This window comes from Phyllostomus discolor, chromosome 5, assembly GCF_004126475.2.
Source record: "Phyllostomus discolor isolate MPI-MPIP mPhyDis1 chromosome 5, mPhyDis1.pri.v3, whole genome shotgun sequence".
In the NCBI taxonomy this organism is placed as follows: Eukaryota; Metazoa; Chordata; class Mammalia; order Chiroptera; family Phyllostomidae; genus Phyllostomus; species Phyllostomus discolor.
Genome location: NC_040907.2, coordinates 97,265,531 through 97,277,821, shown reverse-complemented (window position 1 = coordinate 97,277,821; position 12,291 = coordinate 97,265,531). Strand labels below are relative to the sequence as shown.

At 37.5% G+C, this 12,291-nt stretch overlaps 1 protein-coding gene across 2 annotated transcripts in view; it reads left to right on the top strand.

Annotated features, from left to right (window-relative positions):
* DUSP22 (dual specificity phosphatase 22) overlaps positions 1 to 12,291 on the top strand; it is a 62,296-nt gene that overhangs the window by 40,821 nt on the left and 9,184 nt on the right. For both annotated transcript variants that reach the window (XM_028513708.2, XM_036026616.1), the window contains one exon: positions 6,146 to 6,195. In XM_028513708.2, coding sequence (XP_028369509.1) covers positions 6,146 to 6,195 — 50 coding nt within the window. The remainder of the gene's footprint in view (positions 1 to 6,145; positions 6,196 to 12,291) is intronic.

Genomic DNA, 12,291 nt, shown 5'->3' with positions numbered 1-12,291 from the left:
TCAGGAGTTGGGAGAGGGAGAATGCAGCCAGTGCTTAATGGGTACAGATTTCCATTTTGGAAGATGAAAAAATTGTGGGGATGGATGATAGAGATGTACATGTGAATATACTTAATACTATATAGTTAAAAGTGGCTAAAATGTTATGAATATTTTTGTGTACTTTACCATAATAAAATGAAATGCAGAGAGTGGTGTTTTCTCAAAGGGGAGAGACTTTTGTTTTTTCTAATAGTACAGTTATCTTAGGGGGATACATTCCAAGACTTCCAGTGGATGCCTGAAACAATGGATAGCACTGAACCCTATATTTATATATGTGTGTGTATGTGTGTATGTATACAGGGTTTGACTGAAGTAGCACCTGCTTAAGTGTGGTTGCTAGGGCAATAATATGGGTGTAATTATTTATAGTTTTAATTTGAACGTTTCACCTAAAATGTCATATGGTGTGCTTGAGTGTGATATTGTTATGTTGAAGAATTACACACTTATGATTTTGTAATAAAAAGGGTGTTATTTGTGCCAGACTCTGTATCTAAAATGTTTGTCCTAAATGTACATACTTTATGGCTTTCCTTGGCATATTCAAATTGCCAGCATTACTCTCTTGTATTTTGGGGCCATCATTAAGTAAAATAAGGGTGGAATGAGCACAAGTACTGTGATACCATGACAGTAGATCTAATAACCCAGACGACTGATGAGAAGGGAGCATCTATAGCATGGATGTGCTGGATAAAGGGATCATTCACGTCCCAGGTGGGATGGAGTGGGAAAGTGCAAGATGTCATCATACTATTCAGAAGGGCGTGCAATTTAAAGCTTATGAATTATTTATTTCTGGAATTGTCCATTTAATATTTTCGGACTGTGGTTGACCACAGGTAACTGAAACCACGTAAAGCAAAACCTCAGATAAGAAGGGACTACTGTATAAGCCGCGGTCTTGCTTCTGGTCAGGTGTGGAACAGTTCTAATTTAAATTTGTTTTAATTTTATGTTTCTTTTTGGAGACTATTGTAAAATTAGCTCCTAATAGGATCCCCAGTTTATTTTGCTCAATTTTCCAATGGGTATTAGATGATCAGTGTTAATAATGATTTCTGTTTTGGGGAACTGCAAAGTCCAATTCAGCATACTACCCTGATATCTCATAAGTGTGATTGCCAAAGAGAAAAAGCATTTCTTTAGGAGGACCTCTCCTAAGTACACACCCATGTTGCTACTGGTACTTCATGGGATAAGATAGAAAAACCAAGATTTTTAATAATGTCAGCTTTACTAGCAGCTAAAATAATTCTTCCATTGCAGTGACTTTTCGATTCTGGCACTTTAGCAAACTCTTTCTCCTTCTCCTTGTATTTTCTCTAAGGTTTTGATTGGTCATTGCAGAGAATATAATTATATTCTATAACTGGTGTTTGTTTGTTTTCCTGGAAGAGAGAAAACAGATTCTGAAGGGCTTGATTTTTCTTTTGAAAAGTAGAAGGTCAATTAGGTTCTTCAATGACTCTTACTTATGATGTTTCAGGGAAAAAAAAACCCAGTGAATTTTAGAAATTGTACTTGAAACAAGCGAGAGTTTGATTTCTTAACTAGTCCTGAAATCAGCATCTTCCCCCTACTTTTAAGTACTTGACTACATACCATTTCAGGTGTATTCTTTAGTTTCAGGCCCAAAGAAAGGCCAAAACTTACTTTTGGTGGTTACTGTGCTTGTTGAAACAGAAAACTGAACAGTACTAAAACTTTTGAGAATGTGCACTTAGAAAGCTTTAACCTTTTGCTCAAGAAGAGCCACTGGGATACTTTCTAAGCCCTGTTCTCAACCAAGTGATGTCTATTGTTTCTTCCAAAACTCAAAACGAAAACTTCATCCAAACAGCTTTACTTGGCAGGTCTCACATAATTGTTACTTTTCTGTATTTTCCTAATGTTTTCCACATTGTGTCATACTAATTAATGTGTTGCTTGGTATTATGAATATTCAGTGTGCATGTGGTCAGTGTATATAAAAGGCTTTTCTGTAATTCTCTGCCTTTTTCCTCTGGCTCCCATCTTATCAGTATTGGTGCCATTATCTGAACATGTTAGGCTATTTAAATTGCCAGGTAGTCAAAAGAAATTAGCTGCTCTTTCTTCTTCACAGAAGCCATGATAGTCTTAAAGTGTGGACTCAATTTTTTTTTATATATATTTCAGTGTAGTCTTGGGCCTGCTGTCTAAACTAAAAATCTGTAACTTGACATTTATTAGGTCCATAAAAGTTGAATATTACTAGGCTTTCCACCAATCACTTTTTGAAACATAATGTAAATTACTGAATTTTAATTTATTTAGTAAGAATTTTATTTTAAAAAGAAGATGAACAATTTTAATTTTATGGATTCTTTAATATTAGAGGTAATATAAAGTAGTAAATACTGCATAATGCTATCCAAATGGAAACACTGCTGCTATTTTTATAATGTAACAATCTTTCAGATTGTTCTAGAATGTCCATGTACTTTTGTTTTATTTTAAGTTTATTATACTTTCTATAATTTAGCTAAAGACAGAGACACCCTGTCACTTATCTCTCTCTCTACACACTTCAGCACTAGACATGGTCTTTTGTTTAGGTCCAATTAAATGAAAAATCAATTCTACATCACATTAAAACATTTGCAGAGCCCAATCTATTACCACTAGGATAATTTTATATTTTAAGTTCATCCAGATTTCTTGTAGCATTGAGGTCCTTCATGCTGCCAGCACTCTTGCTGCTTTCTGAATTAGTAATTAACTGCCATGAATTATACACATGTGCAGGCATCTGCAGTCTTTTTTCAGGTACCTTATGTTCTACAGTCTGTGGCCTCCAAGAGAGATACGTTTTGTGCTTTGTTAATGACTAAGCCAAGATAAATAGATGTTCTTGGGTGGCAAGCAACTGAAAATATTTGACAGTTTTGACTCCTTTCTTTACTGCATTTGCATGTTTGTTCCCGTCTTATTGTAGATCACCGCGTGATTCTCCTTAGTACATCCAGTTGGAGGAGACAGGCAGAGACTGGTATCTGGGACATTTGTGCAATGTGCCCTTCGCACAGGCCAGAAGTCCAGCCTCGTTTGTGTGGTCATCAGGATAAGGCATGGGCCCTTTACAACATTTTTCTTCTCTTGCAGCCTTCTTATAGTGTGGTCTTCATGTTAATTGTTTTTTACTTTGTTCTCATCATTCAATGGACATTTAGTGAGGGCCTACCTACTATGTGCCTGACACCTTTCCAGGGAAGGTTTTTGTCATATCTTTGAGAGAACATGATATTATCTTGTGTTTTATATTTTCTCTGTCCTGCTTTAACAGTCGGGGATTCCCAAACTTATGGCTGGGTGCTACTTTGCCCCCTCTTAGAAGCTTCACAGATGGGAAGCTGTAGATGCTGCATGCTGATCCCAGCTAGTAAAGGTGAGAGTCCTGCCACAGACCAGAGTTACCTCCTCACCCTCTGTTGCTCAGGAAGGATGGGATCCCCTTGGCCATTTTTATGCAGTTTGCTCCTATCTTGTGGGGCTGGCCTCCTTTCCTTTCGTGCATCAGGCATCACAAAGGGGGACGAGACCCCATTTGGGGTCACACTAATGCCTAAAAGAAGCACAATGCTTTCTAACTACACTGTTGGCATTTATTGCAAATGCTCTTAATAAGCTAAGATTTTTTTAGCATCCCCTTCAGGCCATTCTCTGTTTGTTGTTGTTGTTGTTTGTTTTTTCATTTTTTTCCTTTCCTCCCAATATATAGGCTGGGCTGACTTTAGATTCTGCCCAAATTAAGTGGCTATCAGTCAGCATGTGTGACAGGCATGCATTTTCATTCTATCTTATAGAGGATCCACCTCAGTGTCCTGACTAATTTATGTTTCTTGGACTGATGATCACAATGGAAGAGAAGTTGGAAACCTGAAAATACTCTTGTCCCTCTGAAAGTACTGTTCTGAAAGAGGTAGTGTCTGGGAGGAAAGAATTCTACAAGCTTCTGGGTTTGACCTGTGGCCAACTCTCATTTAAGAGTAAAAGAAAAAAATGAATCATTTCTGTGGCAGATGTATGAAATGACCAGTGTGTGTATCTATACTAATAAGCCTGTTTGGCCTCTATGGAGGGGAGGAGTGAAATGACTTTTCTTTATAGTATAATTTCTTTTTCCATGTTCTTTCTCTTAAAATTACTGTTCTAATACCTGTCTGGGTTTGGAGGAGCTTGAGAACTTCAGCCAACTGCCTCGATACTTTCAGCAGAACAGAGCACCCAAAGTCCAGGAAAACCAGGACAGAGACAGAAGGGGGCATTTGGGGACGATAAAGCGAAACTTGAAAGAGGAAGACTGCTGCTTCACTGTCTTCTTCTAGCAGCTGATCCTCAACTTTTATCCTTGACATATTAGAGCCTGTGTGATCTCATGTGAAGTGTTCCCACCAGGTTGAGAGCAATGGTAAAAAGCATCTTCTTCAAGATGCAAAGGAGGCTTTGTTGGGAAATGTAATGATTAACTCAAAACTATAAAAAAATATAGAAACTTAGTGGGGAAGAATTTTCTGGCCTCTCATAATAGTGGGAGACAGAGAGGGCAGTTGTATTACTGGTGTCTTCATTGCAGACAACAGATTTCACTCTGAGCCAGTTTCAGTTCAGTGTGATTTATTGAGAGCTATGGTCTCAGAGGAGTTGCAGGAACCAGGATTTCAGCTGAAATTCTAGGAACAATATCCAGACCACAGTACACAACTGGCCCAGTGAGGTCTGCTGCCACCTCTGCCACTATCTGTACCTGCCAAGCAGGTACTGTTTACCCATCTTACTCTTCCCATACCCTATTTCCAAATCTGCCTGGTGTAGGTATGTCAGATGATGAAATCCCACCCGAAGTCTGCACCCTAATAGCAGAGGAGGTTGAGTAATGTAGTTTGTGTGGATTCTGTATTGGGAGTGTGGTTCACTATGTAGAGGAGCATCAAACCATGGAGTTGTAATGGGATTTGGGGCAGCTACAAATTTAGATATTCCCTTACAAGACTACATTAGCATGTACAACACAGATATTCCTGATGACAGGAGTTAATAGTAAAATTTTAATGATCAATTGCAAAACTTTCAAAAATTCTAGAATGTATGTTATTTTATGACTTTATCTGCTAAGGGACCTATAGTTGCCTCCACCTCTGTTCTGCATGTTTGTCCTTCAGTTATTCTTAGGTTGATTGTAGTTCTAGTTTCTGATGTGTTCCCACACACACTTACCATCCATGATATGGTGCCAAGATTCTGAGGTTAGGCTACCAAGAGAGGAGTGGTTCAAAACAGTTCATCTGGGTCTTCATGAATCCATATTCTTTTGCAAAGGTTGCTGAGATTTCTGGGTTTTATATTTTTACTTGACATTGAAGACCTTTTAAACTATACTTTAAGTACTTGTGAAGAAGAAACAGGTTTTTAATAAAACTCAAAGTTAGTGTGATTTTTGTACAACATGAATTTATATAAACATTTTATGTTTTTATAGAGAACTACATTTTTATACATTTTTGATAGAGAACTATATGAAGTTTGTTTCTTTCCAACTGTCTATTTTAAAAAAACATATTAGTTTAGTAAATAAACTTCTACTTTTCCAGAAAGGAAGAAAAATAAATCATATTTTCAATGTGTAGAAGCCCCAAGTGCATCAGTGAAATTGTAATTCTCCTCACACTAAGATTTGATTTAGGAAACTGTAACATAAGAATTGTTGATATCATGCTAAGGTTTTTACTAACTGGATTCTAAATGAAATAGGTTAAAATGTGAAATATGTGAACAGGAACCTGAGGTGATAGTTTTGACACTTGTTAACACTTACTGGAAAGGACTCAGTTATTTCACTTTTCAATGTGCCCAGTCTACAAGCTGTTTCCAAACTGGAGCATGAATATTTGTACACATGGTCATGGAAAATAACCAGGAACCTTAATTAAAGAGTTTTTCTCCAGTTCCTTGGCAACACAAGATAAGTGAAAAACTTCTCCTTTTTATTTTTTATTTTTTTGACCTGAGTAAATAGTTCCTTTAAATATTTTTCTATACTGGGTATCATCTTTTTATTTTCTTTTTTATCATTCTACAGGGGGTTAAATACCTGTGCATTCCAGCAGCCGATTCACCATCTCAGAACCTGTAAGTTGCTTTTTTTTCCTGTTATTATAAATGAATAAATATTCATTTATATTATTATAAATGAATAAAGGACTGTAAAGTCAAATAAGTAAAGGAAAGTGAAGCCATTGGAGCCAATGGGACTCTTGCTGCCATGCACAGCTGCTGCCTCACAGCTGAGATCATGAGGCCCACAGAGGTCTGTCTGTGTTGCCGAGGTAGACAAAGCTGGAGGCATGCTTCTTTTTCCAGGTCCTTTTGCTCTACACTAACTGATGGGATGTCTGTGGAGAAGAGTCTAATGTTTACAAAGAATACCTCAAACCAAACCTTGAGCACGTTCATCCTTTCTCTAGAGGCAAACCCTTGAAGAAGATGTTAGGTTTTATCTAAAGCAGCACTGCGCAATAGAAATGGAATATAAGCCTCAAATGCAGCCATGTGTGTAATTTTAAATTTTCTAGGATACGCATTTGGAAATGTGAAAAGAAAATACGTGGCAATAAAATTAGTAATATGTTTTATTTAACCCAGTGTATCTAAAATACTATAATTTCAACCTTGTGCTCAATTTTTAGAAAATGAGATATTTTATATCCCTTTTTTCATGCTAAGTCTTCAAAATCAGATTAGCTATTTTTACACTTCCAGCACACCTCAGTTTGGATCAGCTTTATTTCAAATACTCAACAGCCCCACGTGGCTGGGGGCCACTATGTGAAACAGCATACTTCTAAAGCCTGTCCGAGTTGGAGTGTGTAGATCTTTCTGGTTGAGCAAAGTATATTCCTCTATTTCTTCACAGCTGGATACATCTTTGACATCATTTTGTTCCTGTAAAGAAAAATTTGTTATTGCCATCTTTTCCAGGTCACCGAAAATGTATGGAGACCCATAGGATTATACTTTGTTAGAATGGGAGACAGGTCTCTGGAGACCCACAGCAGTTATAGCTCCAACATTCACACTCTTCAGTTTCCAGAAGTGACCCAGAAAGATCATGATGTAGAGTAGATTAAAGTATACAGAAGCATGGATTTGAACCTTGCAGGCTGAGAGGCTAGGGGCAGAAGTAAGGTATTTAGCCATTCAGCGTACCCACAGACCTCAACCTCTGCTTCTCAGGCAGCTTTGCGTTGTTATTGGAGGGCAGACACAATGATCCTCCTACAATTACATACTACTGCTTTTCATCAGGGAAGTTATAAGCTATGAAGGTATTTGTGAATTTCAGAGTCCATAAGCTTGTCAGGATTCATTCTTCATGATCCTCAAGTTCTATTGCCTACACATCCTACATATCAGAAGTATACCATGTATCCTTATGTGTATTATCCCAAGTATCTAACCTCTCTGAAAGCTATCAAATTGGAACATTGATTTTTCATTGCCGCAGAGAAGAGAAATCATAGGTTATTTAATAATTTTGTGGGATCTACCTGTTTGGCAAAAAAGAAAATGGGGCCAGAGTCAGACGGATTGATGTAGAGAAGGGTGAGGAGGATTGATCAGGGGACAGGTGGTATAGAGTTAGACCAGGAAAGGGCAGGAGCAGGTTGGAAGTGGAGGCAAATATGTCCTACCCAGGGCTTGTGTTTTCACAGTGACTGTCCATGTTTCACAGGAAAAGTCAATCTTTAAAATTGTTGGAGGAAGGATTTTACTAAGATTACTAGGAAAACAGTAGAAGCTTAGATCTGGAGGGAGGGGAAGAAGCTTTAGAGAACTTCCTTGGTTACTAGTCGTGTCAAGAAACAGAAGTGGTTGGGAGGGCATGGTGTGTACGGAAGGAAGTGAGTCTCTGCCTTTCTCTGAAGGCCACAGCAATCTTCTGCCTGTGTTTTGATGGCTATTTTTAGAATGGCTGCTTTGCTCTTATCACAAACTGAGATTCTGACATACTGTTGAATTTGTCAATACCTGATTGGTGATTTGACTGTTAGGAAGAATCAAACTGTAACACATTCTGGGTATTGTCAGGGCAGATGACTACCTCCCTGTGTTTGAGCTGCCCCCAGGACTTGTCAGCCTATGAGGAGACAAGCACTGTGCTTGCCAGGGCAGTGACCTTGACTTACTAAGTGAGGATTGAGAATTGAGTGTTCCTTTGCTATGGACACGGGGCCAATACACCTAGAATTAGATATCTCACATTTAAACCCAGTTTCATCTGTCTTGGGTAAGTCATCTTAACCCATCTAAACCTTAATTCTTTCATTTGAAAAAGGCCTGCCTTCAGGATTTTTGGAGATGAGATCCTGTATGTGAAAGTGTTTTGTATGAACTGTAAGCACTTTTGAAAATTAATGTATTAGTGTATCTTGAGAGTTGCAGAAAAGGTAGTCGAAAGAAGGTATGCCTATGTGGAAGGACCAGGTTCCAGAGGGTGCAACAGCCACTTCTCTGAGCTCCAGTGTCTCAGGGGTCATTTTAGATCTGGCAAAATCAGTCCAACCCCAGACACTTTAGTGCCAGAGGGCTAACCCATGAGATTTGAGTTAGTTCTCTTCTGTCTCAAATATGTACAGAGATGTTGTTAAAATGTGTGGCTTGCCTTTTTAACCCTTTCCTTGTGTCTGGATGAAAGTGCAGTGTGGGATCCAGTTTCCAACAGGAAGTTACTGCAGCATCCATGCTTGGGGCTGATGGCAGAACTGTGTGGAGAATGCACTACTGCTGCTCTTTGGAGTGAAGTCTTATGAGACTGCAACCTCTATTTCAGCTGGAAAGGGAAGTCAGACCACAGCTCCCGAAAGGCAGGGACACTGGCTCTCTGCTGTGGGAGTTATGCTCACAGGCACTTGTGTGATTCTTTGGGGAAACATTTATTTTTAAATCATTACTAATAGCAAAACTTATGCATAGTAAGGCTTTGGGCATGTAAATGTCCATGATTCTGTAAGTATTTCTTGCTCTACCAAAGTTATATGGAGATTATGGAGTTAAGTTTGAACTTTGGGTGTGCTTCATATGTTGAGACAACCTATGAAGTAGCTTGAATTTCTCTTTACATGTTACAAGCATTTCATAACATGCTTTCTAGTGGTGAGCATGCTTTCAAAATATAATCAGATGATTAATTTAATGTTGTCAGGCAGAACACTTGACTCTGTTTATGACCTGCCTCATTTCATGTAGCCTGTAAATATTAGGAACATATGAAAGCTGAGATGAAACGTCATTTCTCTATCATCAATCAGTGTGGGTGCTCTGGAGACAAATGTTCTTAGTGCTGTTGTTAACAAAAGAGAGGAATTATGTCTATTACTTGGAAATAAGTAATAAGGAAATGTATTCTGGGTAGCCAGTTAGCACTAGCAGTTCTTTAGTCTGATGTGAATGCCTATATTTAATGACAGAATAAATTCTAGAAAATTGTATTGCTTACTATTTTAAACTTACAGATTTTTAAAATTGTTTCCAACTTTGGTTATAATTTAAGATTTTATACCCTAACTCTTTGCCCACAAATTTCTATAACAACAAGAATTCTTGCTAAGTATGTTTAGTGAGAGGTTAGTGACCTTTTGAGACTAACTGCTTTCACGTGGCATTCAGTTGTTGCAAACTAACTGCCCAGAAAGGTCAATTTTCTGTACTGACCTTAATATTCCCAAACTCCCCATCTGATCTTGCAGGAACTTAATATGCAGAAAACTGAGATAACATTAACACATTAAAATTTCAGCTCAGTTCCCCCAACTACCTTGCCTTGCAAAGTGAGGAAATATGAAAGTTCAAGTTCTCATGATTGTAATTACCCCCCAGACCTGGGCTGCCTGTTTTGCATAGTTTGTCAGTTAGAGACATCCTAGAGTTTATGTCAAATGCACACACTGCATGTTTTCCAAGTGGCCATTGCGGGGTGGGTTGGGTGAATTAAGTCTTTGTAAACATTTGTCTTTGCTTTCTCTCTGTGCTTTCTTAGGCAAGTTATTTTCATTGTACTTATCTCACTGTAAAATACCTATCTCATACAATTGTTACAGTATTAGGTGAGATAACTAAAAGTGTTTTTATGAACACTAAGCATCTCCAAAAATAAGATTACATTATCTGTGTATTCAATCAAGTAAGGAGTATTAATGCACTTTGATGGTGAATTGTGAAATGTATAGTAGCTTATTTTATTTGTTCTTTTTTGACACTTTTTTTACCTTTTATTATTATTTTTAGTTGTCTATATTTTTATTTTATTTTTTTATTACCATTTATCCCCTTTATACCCTCTTCCACCTTCACCTAATGCCCTTTACCCTATAATCACCAACCACACTGTTGTCCATGTCCATGAGTTCTTTCTTATATTAATGTTTATTAAGTTAGTATTTTGTGTTTAGACATCATTGAGGGAATAATTATTGTTTCTTTATCTTCTCCTTCTGTCAAGTTCAGGGGAGTCTGGTCTGTGCTGTGGAGTCAGTAACATTACATCATTACAATAAAGTCTTTGTGACATTCAGTGGTTTGAGAATCAAACAGATCTCTAAATTTCTTGAGGTTTTTGTGAGGAGAAGAGTCATTAGCAATACAAAGATTTAAATATCAGTAAAATTGTCTTGCCTTATTCTACCTTTCTGTCTTTTTGTATTTTTTTAGTTTAGCTAATATCATTTATACTCACTGACATTTTTCTTTATTTTTATTATTTAGAAAGCAATTATGCAAGATCAAAGTTAGGTGGCCCTTGGCAGCCCTTCCAGACAGATACACACATGTGTGAATATGCACCTGAGAACATACACACACAACTCCTAAGGACTTTGTAGTCTATAGAAATGAGAAATATGTGGAAAATGTGTATTGTGTTTTTCATAAGACTTACCTTATTTAACTTGAACTATGTTTTAGTCTTAGACCATGTCTTCCTAGATTCTTTAGTTTTGAACTGTTCTTTGTGAAATGATTTTGTACCACATGGTACAGAAAGTTTTTTATTTTTAGTTTGTTTTTAAAATAACCTTACCTACCAGAATGAAAAGTAAGGTACAGACAACTTGACTGAAAAATGGGCAGAGGATCTGAATGGACATCTTTCCAAAGAAGACATACAAATAGCTAACAGGTACATGAAAAAATGTTCAACATCACTAATTGTTTGGGAAATATAAATCAAAACCACAATGGGATATCACCTTACACCTGTTAGAATGGCTGTGATCAAAAAGACAATAAATAACAAGTGCTGGGGAGGATGTGGAGGAAAGGAACCCTTGTATACTATTAGTAAGATTGTAAATTGGTACAACCACTATGGAAAACAGTGTAGAGGTTCCTCAAAAGATTAAGAATGGAGCTACCTTATGACCCAGCAATTCCACTTCTGGGTATTCATCCAAAGAATATGGAAACACTAATTCAAAAAGATATATGTACCCCTATATTTACTGCAACATTATTTGCAGTAGCCAAGATATGGGAGCAACCCAAGCCAAGTGTCTATCAATAGACGAGTGGGTAAAGAAGATGTGGCATTTATATCCAGTGGGATATTACTCACCAATAAAAAAATGACACCTTGCCACTTGGGACAACATGGATGGACCTAAAGTATATTATGCTAAGTGATATAAGTTAGAAGGAGGAAGACAAATACCATATAATTTCACTTACATGTGGAATCTAAAAACAAACAGAATGAACAAACAAACAAATCCCAAACAAACTCATAGGTACAGAGAGCAGATTGGTGGTTACCAGATGGAAATGGGGTGGGAGATGGGTGAGAGGAGGGAAGGGGGGTCAATTATATTGTCATGGATGGTAACTAGACTTTTTAGGGGTGATCACTTTGTAGTACATACAGATGTCATGTACAATTGAAACTTACAATAAAAATAATTTTAAAAGAAAGAAAAATGTGCTATATACATTTCTCATTTTTAAAAAATGTTGACAGGAAATACAAAAGTTGGGGAATCACTGATATAAGTGTGGGTTCATTTTATGTGTTTAATTCAGTACACTGATAGAAAAGTCCTACCAGTGTCTGTGTGGGTCCATAATGTTCCTTCCTGCTTGCTTCTGGTTAGGCTGAGAGATTCCTGGACAGTGTTCCAGCTGGAGGGGGCCCTGCAGGACCTGGGGGTCCTGAGCTGATTTCACCCCAGAAGGAAG